This window comes from Nyctibius grandis, chromosome 11 (genome assembly GCF_013368605.1).
Source record: "Nyctibius grandis isolate bNycGra1 chromosome 11, bNycGra1.pri, whole genome shotgun sequence".
Classification (NCBI taxonomy): Eukaryota; Metazoa; Chordata; class Aves; order Nyctibiiformes; family Nyctibiidae; genus Nyctibius; species Nyctibius grandis.
The window spans coordinates 10,378,910-10,396,949 of record NC_090668.1 but is presented as its reverse complement, the minus strand read 5'-3'; the positions used below and the strand labels follow the sequence as shown (position 1 = coordinate 10,396,949).

The window sequence follows — 18,040 nt, the reverse complement described above, 5'->3', positions numbered from 1 at the left end:
TTCTCTTGTAGAGAGAATACCAAAATTGTATGAGTTTATTAGTATGCGCCAAGCATTTAGATGTAAATGTCTCTAATCCACTTCTAAATGAATCTTCTGTTCAGTGTGCTCAGCCACTTCCAAACTTAAGAAAAAAGTATTTGTAAGCTCATGAAATAATCGTCTTTTATCTCTTCTCTTATTTTCAAGAGCTCTTACAATGTATTTAAGCATTTAAGGTACCGGAAGACAGAAAAAGCTGCACACTATTGTAGATATTGCCCATCTTTTTTTTTTCCCCAACTATTTTCCAATACTTTCACAATTAGTTAAAAAATAGACTACATTTAATTTTCTGTACATCTGCAGAAAGCAAAAAAATAAAAACAAAGTAAAAATGTTGTTCCAAAAGGACAGCTCAATACTGTGATTATTGGAGAAGGAAAAACAATTTGGATATATTCTATTTACATTAATTTTTAATAGAAGAACCTGGGATTTCTGTCAAAAAACAACTCTAACCACTGCTTGGAGAGCGGTGTGTTTTAAATGCACAGTACCAAGAGAGCTTGCTTTGCCAATTTGATTAGGAAAAACTGCTATTAAAATATCATACACAAATATTGTACAGTTTCTCTAGTGTGTTAACAAACACAAAAAGAGAAAGAGCATGACAAGAGCTTAGCTATATCTTAGAAATGCTCAGTAAGGAAAAAAGTAGCAAAAAAAGTAAAGACTCCTTGGTAAAAGTCTTCAAAGAACAACTATTCTTTTCCCACGCACAATAACAAGACTAAAATCAGTATTTGTCCAATAATGGCTAATCTTTGTGAACTTTGCAAAAGAAACTGACCACAGGAGGGATGTAAAAAGGTAATTGCTTTTCTGAACTAGGATGGGATGCTCCACAAAAGCTTCCGCCACGCCCCAGAAACGAATTGAAGGACACAAGAACGTAGAGCAGGCAACCAACAGGAGCTCACATGGCAAGAAGGAAACACCCATCCATCACAAGCACGGCTCTCGTTAGCAACTAGATCCAAAACAAAGTACCGCAGTAGATTAAAAAGCTGATCGTGCTTACAGAGTTGCTTTAATCCAGCAACTTGTATTACCCCTAAAATGGAAACAGTTCCATATTCAACATTCATTCCCACCTCAACCCTTGTGCTGGCACTGCCACTTGTGAAAGACATCAGAGAACTGATCCAGTTGAAAGTAATTCTAACCATGTATTTTTCTTCCTTTTTCATCAGTCCTGATTTCATCTGAATTAGCTCTCTGCTCTGGCTTGTTCTTTGGTTGCATAGAAAATTGTCCGCACCAAGTAGCTAATAGGAACATACACCCGTGATGAGAACAATGGAATAATAAACAGCTCCTCTTGGCATCAGTATGTATTTTTAAGCCAAATTAAAATCACTCTTATCACCAAACCTCCCTCAAAAAAGTTTTAGCAATGATTTGGTCAGAGTTCTGTAACGTGAACAACAGATAAACCAGTGAGGAGGGAGAATGTTTTGTGTTTTGCATATTTTTAGTCTGGCTACATAAGCTACAGATTCCCGAAGCCTGACTTTGCCCAAACAATATAATCAGCAACAATTTGAGAGGCCTGTTGTTTTCAGCCTGTTATTTTATGACTATGTCACCAATACAAGTTACAGATGCTGTTCTGAACTTGTAATATATTACTGGGTCTCGCATAAATTACTCGGGTTTGGCTTAATAAATAAATCAATACAGAAACACATGTTCCTTAGAAATTAGTTTGCTGAAGACTTACTTCATTGGAAGCAAACATAATTGCCAGGAGACAAAAACCCCAGTAGTTTGGTCAGCTGACAATTCAGAATCTACACTAACATTTTATCCCCCTTCTGGACTTCAATGGCTTGTGGCATTAAATATATGTGGGACAGAGTGGGCAGAAACTAATTACTTTGGAACTGTTTTGCAGAATGCACATGCAGAAACATTAAAATATTTCATTTTAAAGCATGTTCATCCTTTTACCTTTCAAGAATAACTTCCATATTGCCCTACAGCTAATCTGTTGCAAATAGGAAAGTATTTTTGTAGATATTTACAAATAGTTAAACTATATCACTAGTCAGAAACTAAGAAATGCACTCTATGTGTTCATAACAAAGAAGGCAGAACAAACTGACTCCATCCAGTAAAACCCACTTGTAAGACTGTATCTGGAACTTAGATTCTACATGCAGACTGCCTTGGTAGTACTTATATCATGCCAATCCTTAAAAAAGGCAAAACCAAAAACAAAACAAGTAGTTAACTGAACCCAAAGCATGCCTGAAAATTTACTTTGAGTCAAACAAACAAAAAAGCTATAATAGAAAAGAGTATTTACTATATACTTACTGTAAGTGATGTCTCATTTATTCTAAATATAAGGCAAATGCTCGGTTCATTTTTAAACTTCTTGCAGTATGAAAGATTAGTTTGCAGAAAGCTGCTGTTTCAGATTTCAAATTTAGAATTTGAAACTCTCGTAATTTATTTAAATAAAACTTTTGGTGATCTTCTCGGTGTAGATCAAGAAAAAAAAAATCTACTTTAGAAAAGCATTAAGGGATTGTATTACTTTCCAAATTGCCATTCTGATTTTCTAGTCTGGCCATTCTGAAATGTTGAACTAGTTTCATGCTCTTGTATGACACAGATTCCTGAAAATGAGTTGAAATTACAAAGCTATTTCAATGACTTGTCTAATATCAAACACTAACTGTAAAAACAAACAAACATTTACATTAACATTTCAGTTTCAAATAAGAAAATTGATGCAGGGAAAAACCACTAACCCTGCAATACGATGTCAATCAGCTGCACAATGAGTAAGAGTGCCTTGGCTAGCACACCGCAACACGAAATGAGAATCAGCAACTGACTACACTTTGTAAACAATCAGAAACTGACTTCATACAAGTTCTAATCAGTTATTATCAGCATTGATGGGCTATCGCTACTCGCCATCAACAGATGAACATCCTTAACAGATCAAGCAATACCTACTTGAATATCAACAACTCATTCCAGAAATATACATGGAAAAAGGCACTGACAGTAACAGCATTACTACTTGCACCAAGCAATTAAACAATCCCAGTTTCCCCTTTGAGGTGTTAAACCAAAATGATTCCTAATACCCAAGAAAGGCAGACCTGACAAATCTCTGGGGTTACACATTAACCTCACTAACTTGGTCCCTATTTCTTACCCCCTGCCCCGGTCACAGCGATGGCATCATGGATGCACACGGCAACACCGTGACCTCTGTTCTCCAGCTCTGGAACACCACAAACCACATGAAAATGCCAAGAAAGAGATGCAGGGGTTCAAAGCAGTCAGGAGTGAACATACCTGGGGCACTAAGGCACAAGGATGCCTCACCAAAAAGTGTACTTGCCTTCTCCTATCACAAGAGCATTGCAGCTGCTCTGGAACACATGATTTAATGTACTAAGGATTTGCAGAAAGCAGAAAAAAAAAAAAAAAGAAAAAGAGTTGGGAGCTAACTTGCAAGAGGATCAGACACTTCCAGAACACTAAAACCTTCCATGATAGAGTCTTAAAAATGTCCCACAATTAAATTTCTACAGTGCCTATCTAAGGGCACATGTATACAAAAAAGCAAACAAAAAAACAGAAAGCAGATGGTAAAGCCAATTAGATTGGCAGTATTAGATAAAAGCCGAATATATCCAGTGGCAAAAACCTTGGACACGATATGTAATTCCACCTCAACAACACCACAGCACAACTGGGAAATGTTCAGAGGTAATCAAAAGGATGATTAAAGATAGGAAAGCTGGACCAGCTAAGACAACTAAGCTAGGGGGAAGCAAAACAGAGTGGGCATATGACACAAGGCTGAAAATCACAAATCACATGGAATGGGGTAATATGGCTGATGTTTGCTGTGTCATACAAGAACTAGGATTTATCCAAAGAAACTATATGGTGTTAAGTTCAGAACAAACAAATAACGGTAATTTGTAACAGCATATAATTAAATTGCTGAACTCCTTACCAGATGAAGCTGTGGGTCATAGATGTTTACATGGCTATAGAAAGCAACTAGATAAATTTATGTACAAAAAATCCAGCAAGAGGAATTAAATATGATAGCAGTGTCTCTATGATGCTCTGTAACTCTTCACTTAGATCTCGCCATTACGTTACTCTAAAAGGAAAGTCCCCATGCCACACATTGAAGGAAGCAGGGAGGGCAGAAGAAGCAGCTGGGAGTGCTGCTTGTCCTGTTCCTTCTTCTTCCTACATGCCTGCTGGTGGCCACCAGCAGCAGGAGGTGACACCTGACCCAGTCCAGCCGTATTTATGACCTGTTTATAAACCCACCATGGGTGTGATCACACACCAATGACAGCACTGAAGTTGACTGCTATGATCTGACCATGAAATATGATGCAGACACAAAAGACTATGAAAAACTGCTTTACGACAGCAGTTCACCACCAATATTCCTTTAACTTGCCTTAACGTGAGCAAATCTTAAAGACAGATACTATTCTAATTCAGTTTACTTCTATAATTTTACTGTATAAACTTTTAAAAACAAACAACTAAACCATTTCTAGCTGTTTTGTAAAAGCTGACAGGTAACAACTACTAACTTAATCTACTACCAAATTAGTATACTGAGCAACACTTTAAAATAATTACTACAAGTGGGTATTAAGATTCAGGAGGAAAATCCTTTTCTCACACTTAATCAGATGTTCCATTAGTTATATCTTCTCCTGCAGAACACCCTCTGTGAGCATCAGTGAGGACCTTTTTGCCTGATCTTGCCTAAACCATGGTGCAGCACTGCTTACAATAGGCACTGGACTGGTTCATTATCCATCCATGTACTGCACCTCTCTGCACGCTGCTTTGCCATTCAGATAATGAAAACATACACTGCATTACATTCCAGGTATGCTGTACAATTGTTTTCAACGCTTAAGTTGATGTCTCAAAAATGCTACAGACATTGTTGTGGAAAATAGACTGCAATTGAATACCAGAACAAAACACACCTTCAAGTTCAAACAACTTCAAATTCATTCTCCCCTAAAGTACACAAGCTAACTTCCTACTAGCCAGGCAAGGCACTTTAACAGACTGACTGGTAGTACCTGCTATTTCTCTATTTTTTCTCTTTGACATGCTTATAAAACAAGCTATGCAAACAAAGGAAAACAAAAGTTAAACTGTTACACAGGCCAACTCTTCAACTAACTCTGCAAAAACTCTTGATCAGAGAGCTACACTAGGAGAATAGACCTGCAGAAAGAAAAATAAAACATTTTTATAACTCCATCTTAAACTTGTATGGTGTTTTGGAATGAAATTATACCAAATTCTATAAAATTATTTGCTTTTCCCTATAGCAGTATCAGTGTTGCCACTTACAACCGCGGTTTTTACTTGCTTTAAATGATGTTTGGTGCTTTTCTTAATACACCACCCTCCTCAGGGCACACAGATCCATGAGAATACAGGCTCTTGTTCCAAAAGCTGAAAAGATGTGTCTCTGTTCCTCTGGGCACCAGAGGAAATGTTAAAAACAAACTCTACAGGTTAAAAGTTGATTCCAATGTAAATTTTTTTTTTTTTTTTTTTAATAAAAACCTCCTCATTTTGTAACCTGACTCGTATTATTTCCATGTCTGGAACTCCCTCTCCTAACCTCCACTGCACAAAATCACAAGTTAGACAGTAGGGTATTTAGCTACTTTGGAATTTCAGTTTTTAGTAAGCTACTCCCTCGAAGTGACCATGTTTTAGGAATCAAAAGCTTAATACAACTATTTGCAGTTCTCAAAGATTACTAGAGCCAGTAGCTGCTTGTGCTAATATAATTTAATTCCAAAAGAACTCTTTAAAAACTCCGCCAATTAAAGAAGCACAATAGACATTCAGCTGCTCAGGTTTAACTCTGTTCCTGAGAGCAAAAGCAATTTCACACAGCTATTAAGGACAGGATATCAGGAATACCATACTCAAACTGTACTTGCAAGGGAGTACAAGTCAGCCTTAATGAGTTGGAATTTGGCCAGAAACTTGAGTTATGACAAATCCAAAAGCCAGCCTATCCAACAATACAATGTGTACTTGTTTACATGCTTTTCTACTGCACCATCTGATGACAGAAACAGAAGAAAAGTGTTTAGGCCAGTGCTTAACTTTAAACAGGAAGAGTTTCATTTAAGTCATTTAAAATAAGTCACTTCTAAACTCCCCCCGATTCTCATACAGACTGATGCTCACAAAAATGAAAAGATTTTGTCACAGCTACTCTGTGGCTGTACAGAGCAGTGAATTTCATTATTAAATAATTCAAAATAACACCTTAGAATGATATGGAGGTGGAAATTTTAATTCTGCGGCGAGTCATACTCTTTCAATTGGTTTCTATATAATTTGGGGCAACTTACTACAAATGTCCCAAAAGCCATCAAATGCTGATTTCAAAGGTAGTGCAGACGAGGGATGCAAACACAGGATAAATATAAGCCAGTTGAGAAAAACAAACCCCGTCAGCACCATTTTAAGTGTACTTCAGAGTTTCACAAATAAAGAATGAAACCCTCTGCAAAAAGTTTCTGCACAGAAGTTGTTTTCTATAACTGCTCATGCACGTATCCCACGGTAAAGGCAAGGTGTGTTACATTTTGAGAAAAGCAATCTCGTACTGCCTTGCATTTTCTGTGAAATGTCTCAGAGAAGAACACGCAGTCACTTCCTTGTGAGTCAAAGACCTTGGATGAGTATCAACTGCAACATAACCAATAAGATGCCAAGTGGTAAGCAGAAGTTTTGCAAGCATAAAAACATAACTGTATGTCAAATACCGAGCAAGTTTAGCAATGTATTTTAGGGTATTTATGCCTCAAGCAAAATCTCTATTATTTTGTTTCATGAAGAGTGTCAGTCAGCTGTTATTTACTCTTTCAGCTGAACCTCTTCCACAATATTTCAGCCTCTTAAGCTTAAGGTACCTCACTGGACCATACCACATATCAATTAGTACTGCTTAATTAACAAGAGTTCCATATGAAGCAGTGACAGAAATCTTTTTTTAAGAGTAACTTGTTTATTCTATTGATCACTTTGAAAGTTAGTATGCTTTATCAACTTAGACAACATGATAGCAACAGTGTGTAAATTCATATTTGTTAACATAATCGGAATGCTAAGAAAAAATGCAGTGTACCATTGTTTTAAACTCAAGTTACCCTTAAAGCAAGTCAAATTTATTACTGTGATGTACAGTTTACAATGGAAGTAATCTTGAGAATAGTAGATTGCTCCTTTGGTATCTGAAAAAGGCTTTTAGAAATACTCATTGATCAAAATGTCATTTACCAAAAATTATTTCTTATTTAAAATATGGAATTCATGGATATCCTACATTTTTATAAATATGTAATTATGAACAATAATAAAAACATTGCTTTTCTCATCCACACACTAAAAAGGTTATTCTGCATAGGTTTAAAGACACTGACAAATTCCAAAATTACTTAACAGCTGCATATTCAGTAAGATTAAATGAATAAAGATGGATTTAGAAGTTTTCCCATACAGAAGTCAATCATACCTACCTACGGGAAATTTTATGAATATTTTCCTTTAAAATAAAGGAAGACTACAACACATGCTATGGTAGTGGTTTCTGCACACAGGCAAAGGTCTGACTATCTGACAAAAATATAATTAGCAGTAGTCTTCCAAAAGGTGTCATAAGTGTTACAAAACTTACAGTGGTTTCATTTCAAATAGTTGCAATAAAACCAAGACATTATTCTACACATACTAAAGCATTACACAGGCAAAATTCCCAATGTATGTATTGAACGTTTCAGGCAGATTTTAACAATTTTCTACAGAAATGAATATAATTAAATTTTCCTACTTAGAAGTTATATTCCCTCAAGGAGCACGCTAAGATTAAAATACACCAAAATCAATAATCACAGTAAAACAGGGAAAACTATATACATTTTACCAATTCTACTACAACAAACAAAAGGCTTAAATATATCCTTGTTGAGGTATCTGTCAAATTCCTGATTCATGCCTACCTGGCAAAAGTACTGGTTCCAGTTTTTTAATTCTTGGTTCTGATGCTATATGGTCTTCAGCCTGGAAAAAAAAAAAAAAAAAAAAAAGAGAATTTACTTAAGAATCAGAACTGTACAGTCAGACACAAGTCTGATCTATTTGGGCAAAGGAGAAACTTCTTTTAACGTAAAAAGCTGATCTTAAAGAGCTAGGGTTCAATTACAGCAACAGTTTTCTGTAATGATATTAACATTTTTTGTGTACATTTAGCTCTGTACCAGAAGAATAATATAATATTTACAGTGCTAATGTTTAACTAACTGTGTAAACTAGCCTAAAACAAGTGACAGGACGAACAAAAAAAAATTTGGCTTGACATTCCACAAAAGCTCAAGTCCTACAACAAGCTTTACAGAGATATGGACACTCAAGCTTGCACAAAACTCTCTACCAACTTGTAACACGCATGACTTTCCAACATAGGAAAAATTTCCAAAAGACCAAGGCCTAGAACACATACACGCCTACTTGCATTTTAATTCCAAATGTTACAAATAAAAATACTCCTATAAAAACACTGGAACCTTCAATGAAATAACCTTAATGCCTATGGCTCCTACACTGACAGTGACATCGCCATTTCCCAGGAGCAGGAATATCCAGAACTACGTTGAATGGACATTTCACTTTTACCAAGAAATTGTGAAAAAGCAAAAATGAGTCAACACTTCAAATGTGTTGCCAGAAGTCCTGCCTTGCCTAAAATAAATAAATAAAAATCACGTTCTGTCAAGTGCACACCCAGACCACACACACAATCCTGGTGGTTCTACCAGATATACTTGGTACCATACGTACTATATATAGCATTCTACTATATATACTTGATATATATAGATTTGATTTTCTTATTTATGCCATCAGCCAAGTTTTACGACGGCTACAGTGAGAGTTCAACTATTTGCCTAACAGACAAGCACCAGCTGTATTCTCCTCAAAGTACTCCTCAGTGCAGTCATGGATAACACTGATCCCACCCAGCACAAAGAGGAAAGCGAGCCCAAACACCTGAAGCATTATTCGTAACTTCCCAAAACAATCTCACTTTGGCCGATTTTAATCAATACAAGACTTTATGTTGATGATAAGAGTTCTGCTCCTCGACCAAAGTTTGGGCTTGTCACCAGCACACACTCACTTAATGTTTGTGTGCGGCTTCAAAGACCAAGCGGCTGCACCTCAAACCGACTGCACAGCTTTTGTTCCCCTGTGCTACGGAGCATTTCTGGGGCCTCTTCGGAAGCCCCTCCAGAGACCCGCAGGTGCCGGCTCGCTGCCCCGCGAGGCCGCTAACCTCGAGGCGAGCTGGGCAGAAGCGCCGGGCAGAGCTCCGGGCGCCCCCCGGGCCCCACTCCGGGCCGGCCCGGCCGCCGTCGCGCCGGGAGGGCAGCCCCGGCGGCGGCACCGCGGCCAGGGCCAAGGCCGGGGGGGGAAGAGCCGAGCAGGTCGCTAGTGGAAATAAAAGGCTGTTACCTGAGGCAGCGGCAGAAGGTAGGACTTGAAGGTGGGTTTGGGCTGCTTGAGAGAAAACATCGTCGCCGCCGGCGGGGACCCCGGCGGGCGGGGAGGGCGCTGCGGGCCGGGCCGGGCCCAGGAGGCCCCGTCCCGCGGGGGCAGGGTGTCGACGCCCGCCGGCTCAGGCCCGGCGCCCCGCAGCCGCTCGGGGCTGCGCGCTCCCAGTCACTCGGCGGCGGCCCCGGCGGGCGGCGGCGGAGGCGGCCCCAGCGCACCCTCCTTCCCCAAGGGAGGAGCCAGCCTCCTGGGCAGGCCCGGCCTGGGGCTGCCCCAGCCCCTCATGGAGCCCCCGGCGGCTCCCTCCGCCTCCCCGCGAGGCGGCCGCCTGCCGGCCCAGCGGCTCTCTACCGCCGGCGGCGGGCGGGCGGCGGCGGCCCCAGCGGGCGGCGGGCGGAGGCGGGCGCTGCCGGGGCGGCCATATTGGGGGGAGCGGCCTCCGTACGGCGGCGCAGAAGGCCCAAGCGGCCGCGGTCCGGCGGGGGCCGCCGACCCACCCACCAGCCCAGAAGTTAACGTTTTGTCCACTGTTAATAGGCACTTCTGCAGCGGCCGTTACCGCCAGCACTGCTGTTTGTGACCGGACTGACAGGGGCTTCGGTTACCGAACCTCACCGGTTCCCCCGGAGCGCCCCCCTCACACCGCGGCCCCTGCCCCGGGGGTGGAGCCTCCCACGGGCAGGCCCGGGCCGCGCCGGTGCGAGCTCCCGCTCAGCGCTGCCTCCGGGCCAGCGCCGAGAAACTGTCCCTGTTCCCGGCCCCCAGGGGAGCAAAGCCATCGCACGTACGGCGGCCTGCGCGGGAGGAGGGGGTGTGACTGTTAAAGCGAGGACTGAGGCAGAGGATTTCCGCAGTTTGGCCTCTGAGCCACTTGGAGACTGAAACCTCCGCATGGGGCCTGCAGAGGCAGGGTTTTATTGCGAGCCAGGGTTGTCTCAGATCAGCAGTGAAACCCCAGCATGAATCCACTACTGCTACCGAGTTCTTACTGTCACCTTCTATACAAGGACTATCACGTTACAGCCATGGAATGTATGTGACCTACAGGTGAAGCCTCCAGGCTGCTGCTGCAGTCACCTTCTTGCTCATCACTGTCACTGTGCTGACAGCTGGAGGTGGATGCACATCGAACATCTGCATCCCTTTCCTTAAGCGTTACAGGTGCTCACGGATTGCTCACTTGAGCTTCTCTAGAACATGGAAATAACACAGCTGGCCACCTAAACTGCCGAAATCTAACACTGCTATCTCTTTTGATAAGTAGGAAACTGAGAAACTACTCACATTTCTTTGGTGGCCCTTGGCATCCTTAAAGGTCCATGTTGCAGGTGTTTATGTGAGCACTGACTGCAATGAACTTGGCCTCTGCAGTGGAAATACCTCCTACAAGAAGCAACAGTTTGGATGGAGATGTGGTTTAATCAAGAGCCCCAGAATGGGACCACATGGATCCATCAGCTGTAAGACCTAAGGAAGGAGGAGAGCCCGGGTTCTCCTGCTGGTGGTCCAAGCACAAAGGAATTGGGTAAAACCAGCCAGGCCTTGCCAGAGTTTGAAGATGGGTTTGATGCATTGGGTAGGGTAAGATGGGCTACTGGTTCCTGTGCCTGCTGGTGCTCCCCCCACGGCTGGTGCACCACAGTAGTGGTTCCACCTATGAGCCAAGCGTAGTTCACTGCAAGGCCCATAGTTAGGAGCAAGAGCTGAAGGCCAGGACCTGCCAAACTAACTACTGGTATTTGGGCACCACTGCCTCACCTTATTAAGAAGCATGGTTTTGGTCAGCATACTGTAATTTTTCTGTAACAGCTCACATGCAAAATAACATCAGTAAAGGCCTGCTACACCATAGTAGTGTTGTAATATCACCATGACATAAAGATACTACTAAGAACTAGAAGACTCCAGAAAAACGGACACATTTTTAGACACAGAAGGACACATGCCGCACGCAGCATCAGCTGCAGGGTCAAGGTCTTCCCTTACTATCATTAATAGAAAGCACATTACGTTTCATTATAGACCCTGGGATTTTTTGATGAAGTCAGTGGGTGGATGTTCAATGAAAGAACAGACTGTAGGGCACAGTCTGGATTCCCCGGCTTAGATGAGATGCCCCACTGATGCCAGCAGGGAGGGAGGCTTGAACAGCAAGGAGGGAAACAACCCACTGGCACCTGCCTAGGTTGAAGAAAGAAGCACATGTGCATATATTTAAAGCTATTCAACAGCCCAGGGTAGAATACCAGCACGCACCTCCATAACAATACACTACTCTTGGACTTGCAGGTGGAGAAAAAAAAAAACCCATTGTGTAGTATTTTTAAAACAAGTGCACCTCCTTGCACAAGGGTCCCATCTTATTTGGTGTTGGCAGAAAGTTCCCTTCACTTTATGCTGTATTTTCACATATAAGATTTTTATTTTATGCTGCAAACATCATTGTCTAAGTGTCACTCTTCAGCCTGGCATGATCTCAGGCTCAGCCCCTATCCATTTTAGAGTGCACTGTGCTGCAGAAGCTGCTGGTGGTGTAATGCTGAGTGCCCTACAGTGCTGTAAGAGCACTCACCCATAGCTCCTCTCCTGCTGGTGCCTTACCCCTTTCACAAGCTAAATCCCTTGGATGTTTGGTAAGTGAGAAATACTGCAGGACTTGCCCTCATCTTTATTCTTCTTTAAAGTTTTTTGTTCATATTCAGAACACTAATCAGAAAAAGCAGAAGATAAATCAAGGGGGTGAGGAAGGCAGAAACTGCCCAAATCAGCTAGGCTTGAAATTGCATATAACAAATGTGTCAGGATGTTAAAAATGACAATTATTTATACCACATCAGAATTACAAAAGTGTTTCTGCATCAACTCAGAGCCTTCTGAGAAGTAGCTGCAAATGCAATCTTACTCTTGAGGGAAATGAGCATAGGGTAGCACAACTTTCCATTCAGGACTGCACTGACACATGTAAATTGCAGTGCTATTCTGAAAAGGAACAAACAAAATCAAAACTAAGCTCTCAGCAAACGTAAGATCACAAGATCTGTGAGGACTGTTGTTGTAACTGGTCACAAGTTGCCACTGGAAGAGTCTTATGCCAGTGCGAGGAGAAAGCTGATTTGACAAAAGTGAGTATTTTGGAGGAGCAAATTAATTCTGTCACAACTTGCAGTGGGACACAAGCAGGCAGAGCAGACAGGCAGAGCAGGACAGGCAAGTAGGGCAGGGTGGACAGGCAGGGCAGGGCAGACAAGGCAAGAGGGCAGATAGTGCAGGTCAGGCTAGGCAGGCAGGATAGGTGGTTGGGGATGGGGGATGGGTAGGGTAGGCAAAACAGGCAGGGAAATCCTCTGGATCCCCTGACTCCTTTTTGGCAATGCACTCAACTGCCTGCCCATCTCCAGCCATGCCAGTTTGCCTCACTGGCTCACTCTTTTCAAACAGTTCTGCTAAACCAGAGGTTTCGGAGAATGCCTTTGTTCTATGAGAACAGTCTTGAAAGAACGGTGGGAAGCTAACTATGCAACAAAGCCAGCTGAACTGAAAGGACTGCAGACGTCTATTTTTATTCTCATTAATTTAAAAAATATCTTTTTTTAATAAGTGGTTATTTTCCTTGCCTCAACATTAAGTTATTCCGTAACATTTCCTGTGTGCTAGACTGACTGAGACCCTTACGCTTGTCCCCTGTCATGGCCCTCCCAGAACCAGCTTGGCCTGCTCTCCTGGTGGTATCACACCCCACATACTGTATGGCAGTTTCCTTGGGCCATACAGTTCAAATTGTTTTTATATACAGTTCAAATTGTTTATAACAGTGAAGATAATTATCTGCTTAGCTATTGCCATGGTGCATAACCTGCTGTATTTACTGCACATCAGATTAGGTATCTTCCCAAAAGTTCTGGTACAACCTCACAAGACAGCTCTGTGGTTGGGCAAGTACTTTGGCTTGTGCGATGCATGAGGCCTGGGGTCAAATCAGAACAGATTTTCATAATGGTCCCTTTTGATCTGTCAGCAGATTAGTGAATGGCTTTCATTAGACATGTTCAAGAACAGGTTAGATGACCATCTGCCACTGATGCTATAGACAGTGCTAAACTTGCCTCAGTGTAGTTGATCTCTTCCAGGCCTATATTTCTATGACAACTTATGTGTTTTCATAGCTTTCTAAAGAATGGTTCAATTATTGGTTTGAACTCCAAGACACAAAGACATACATGTTGTCTGATTTCACAGATGAGCTATGTGCCCAGAGCTACAACAAGCATGTGGCAAGTCTGCAAAGTCAGGGATTCACTGAAGAAAGTCTGTTCTATTTTTCACTGAAAGCGTTACAGTTTATTACGTTACCCGGACACCTCCCTACTTGTGCACTCAATAGTTTTCACACCCAAGTTGCCTCAGCCTGCACTCAGACATGTAGGACTTTTGCTGGGGACTTGTGAGGAAGCCGCCCTATGGGTCTGTATTACCTCTTATAGAAGAAAAACATGCCTTAAATTTATTAATCAGTTGAAAAAAATAATCTCCTTCCTGAGTGTCCTTGATGAATATCCAGCTAAAGAATATTTAAAATGCAATTATTTACATAAAACTGCAACTTTGATAGTCTTGGTCAAAAATATAAAAAAAGCTATAAAAACTATGCAAAGGCTTTAGTTTCTTGAGATATCTCAGGAAAAAAGCCTCCTTTTCAAGGCACATCTGAGAAGTGGAGGTAGTACTCACAGCGTGGAGATTTAATGATGTTGAACTTTGCTATGTTACATAAGGGTACTTTTCTTGTTAATCATTATGTAGGTATTCCTTGCCTAGAGTTATTTGGAACTATTCATTGGCACAATGTTCCACCTTGGTTTGGGCTATTCTACATGGGTATTGTGACAGTGACTATCAGATTACTAGTGCTCCCAAACTAGAATCCAGTCTTTTTCCACGGCCATTTTTGAAGGCTGTTGGTCTGCTCAGATAATATCTTGCTGAGCATAGCAGTCCAGTTAGTGCATGAAAAGGGAGATGCTTGCATCTACAGTCATGCAGGATGAAGCATTGCGGTTTCATAGGGGTTTTAACGTTGTAGAGACAAAAGAGGAGCACGCAGACGAAATTATGCAACTCCTTTTTCATTAACTTTAACACCAAGCACAAGGTGGATACAGGCACTTAAATATTTTGGCTGAACAAATACAAAGAATAATTTAAAGCCTATTTTCAAGACATACCTTACTTCCATTGTAAAGATACAGGGCATCAACCATAAAGCACCACTTTGCCATTATCAAATTTTGTTTCTGCAGATATGGCTGAAAGTTGAAAAAGGCAAAAGATTGCTGTTTTAAGGAAAAGTGTAGTTCTTGTCTCACTTCTCCCAAGGCCTGTGGTTTGTCAGCCTGCAATCCAAACTCCTGCCGTGTACTGTTTTTTGACTACCTCAACCCCCATGGACTCTGGCACCAGTTGAAATGAGCATTAAATGGCCTTGCTAACCAGGTCCTTACACCTGTTTTGCCCTGCTGTCTGATGCTGGATCCCAATGGGGGATCAAAATCCACAATTAGGCTGAAATAATCAGTTCAGTTGACCACTGCACCCAGTACAGCATTTATCTGCAATGGCTGTAGTGAAAGGAAAACACCTCTAGGGCTAATGTAGCCTCATAGCCCAGTAAACAGAGTATTGTCACTGCTAGTAGCATGCCACAGGCTCTATGCCGACTTTGTAAGGCCTCAGGACTGAGGCTTGTCAGGATTGCTTTGTCTGAAGTTGCCTTAACCTGCCTAGAGCTGTGCCTTCATTTGTTTAGCTGTGACAGCAATTTTTCTAATGACTACAAAATTCAGGTGTAATTGTAGGATCTGAAGGCCAGTGAAGAAAAAGAAGATGTAAAGTTGGTAGCAAACATAAAAATGCCCCTAAGCAAGCAAAAAATAAGGAAAAAGTAACCAACATCATCAACATCATGCTCATCCCAGCAAAGGGCCTGGGATGCTGACAGCTGGCAATACCTCCTCACTACCCCCACTGCAGCCACTGGCCGTTAGACCCAGAGGATCAGTGCAAGTGTGAGCATAACATCAAAAAAAAGGGGGTAGATAGTAGGAAATGTGCACATATACATTTTACCTTATTGGTTTTTTTTCCTGTAGTAGAATAGTAGTGTTATTTTCTCTCTTCTTGTCTCTCCTCTCTTGTAATTAGATCTAGACTAATAATAAATTCATATATTAGACTGTTAAAATTTGTTACACTAACAATAAATTCCTGACTTTATATACAAGGTGTGTCTCCTTTTTGCTCATAACAAGCTTTTGAGTGTAACACTAGCTCAACTAGAAGTAACCAATCAGACAGGACAGTGGTGCAGAAGTGATATGCTGGCAATGGCAGTACTAGGCGGGACCCCAGCAACATGTTCAAGTGCTGCTGTCACTCTGAAAACTCACCTCCTCCATAGCAAGTGCTCAGCAGCAAACTGGCTTTTTGTCAGTGGGTGAACTACCCAGAACACCTGTAACAGGGCACAATCCTGTGGATCTTGCAGATCTAATGAAATAATCCTGTTAACATCCTTGGTCATGCACCCTCCTCATGTTCCTGTTTTCTGACAAGGCCTTACAGATGCTCGTATTCTTTTAATTTTTGTTTGGAAGGACCAATATATATTTTGCCACAGAGAACAGTCAAGCCCAGAACCCAGGAAAGCATCCGAAGAAGCAGTATGGACAAACCATAGCTGGAAGGTTTCATTGGCTACTTTAATTCATCACTAAATAATATGGAAAATGGACTTTCTTGGTTTTCAGATATCGAAACCCAGCATCTAAAATGGGAAGAGTGACTCTGCAATAGGAGAGCCTTGCAAGAGCAAAGTCAGGCTAGTCCCAGAACGATGCAATGTAAAAAGGGGTAATTCGTGGAATCAGCCGGTATAGTTAAGAACCTGCCTATGTGAATATTACAATTAGTCATTGTGTTTAAAACATTTGCATTGAGGGAGAGGGAAACGTCTGTATTGCAAGATACTGTAAGTTGAACAAACTTAAATTACCTGAGTATAATGTCTCTGCGTAGACATAGCCTTAGAGTACGTGCTCTTTAGGCTTGACCTGGTTCAGTGTAGGTCAAACACATAAGAAAAAATTGTAAGTGGAATTCACGGTGACACTGCTGTGATGTCACCACATACTTGGCAGTAGGAGGGATGCATCTTCCTGAAAAACAGTATTAAACATGCCTCTTCAGAAATGCAAATTCTGTGCTTCCATCCTTTCAGCCAGTATTCAAGAAAGCATGTAGGCAGACATGCAAATGTGTTGATCATTATTCTGTTTAGTGTCCTCCAAATCTACTATCGGTCTTCTATGCACATGCAGAGCCATATTTAATCTTATTAAAATGGCTGTATGTCTAAAATAACTCTGCCAAAGTCAGTGTAGTTACTTCACATTTAATGGCAGAGGGGTTATCATTTCAGTTCATGCTATGCAAGAGCATAGAAAACATCCAAGCCTTATGAAGTCATCACTCTATAGAGAACTTTATGGAAAATTACTGGCAAATGTTAACAAAGAAACTGTGCTTAGAAAACGTTCAGCCCATGCACTGAAAAATTTGTGAAAAATTTGTTACGCTGAATTCATTTCACATCTTTTTCATATGTTTCTTTATAAACATTTTTACACAAACAAAGTAAATAAATACAAAGGTAAAATGTTTTTGTTTGAAATCTACATGCTACCTGATAAATTGGTAATGTAAATGCTAAAAAAATAACTGGTCAAACAGAGCACGATTTAACACACATTTTATAAAGACAATGTAACAAGAGGTATGCAACACGCTGTATTTCGTTCCATAATGCATACTGCTTGTTTAGCAAAGTGCTGAAAAGCTGTATCCCTTTGTGTTTGTTAACGAATCGCTTTCCGGTGAGTGTGCAGGCAAACGAGAAAAAGGCATTGGCAAATTGCAGGCTATTTTAACCACACGTACAATATGGCTACGTAGTTGCATAGATTGGTAACACAGAAGTAAACATGGAAGTGAAACAAAGTCAAATGTCATTCTGTTTTTACAAAATGTCAAGTTCCCTAAAGTTGAATGAAAGAGAAGCCCACATGAAAAGCAAAACGTTAACACTGTTCTGACAACAGTGAAATCAGGAAACCTGCTAGTAAGACCAAGCTAGCAAAAATCCACAGTAAACGGTGACTGAACTTTCAGAAATGTCTATGCAATTACCATGATCATTCAGTATGGTCACAATACTTCAAGGTGTAAGTATGGATGAGCATGAAAATATAATACAAACAATAAAAAGCTGATGCCATCAATGCATTTGTAGAGTCTTCCATCAATCTCTGCATTTCAAAATGCTGTAAGCAACATTATC

General features: G+C 41.2%; 1 protein-coding gene and 1 long non-coding RNA gene across 2 annotated transcripts in view; one reads left to right on the top strand and one right to left on the bottom strand.

Moving 5' to 3' along the window:
* Positions 1-9,763, bottom strand: part of MTMR10 (myotubularin related protein 10) — a 41,568-nt gene extending 31,805 nt beyond the window's left edge. The window contains exons 1-2 of the mRNA XM_068409889.1: positions 9,610-9,763; positions 8,097-8,157 (exon numbers count right to left, since the gene is read on the bottom strand). Of these exons, the coding sequence (XP_068265990.1) occupies positions 8,097-8,157; positions 9,610-9,669 (121 nt within the window). The 5' untranslated portion in view covers positions 9,670-9,763. The remainder of the gene's footprint in view (positions 1-8,096; positions 8,158-9,609) is intronic.
* Positions 9,524-17,981, top strand: LOC137668417 (uncharacterized). Its single transcript, XR_011048937.1, has 2 exons — positions 9,524-9,627; positions 10,186-17,981. It is a non-coding gene; the product is annotated as an uncharacterized lncRNA (long non-coding RNA).
* Positions 17,982-18,040: the final 59 nt, after the last annotated feature.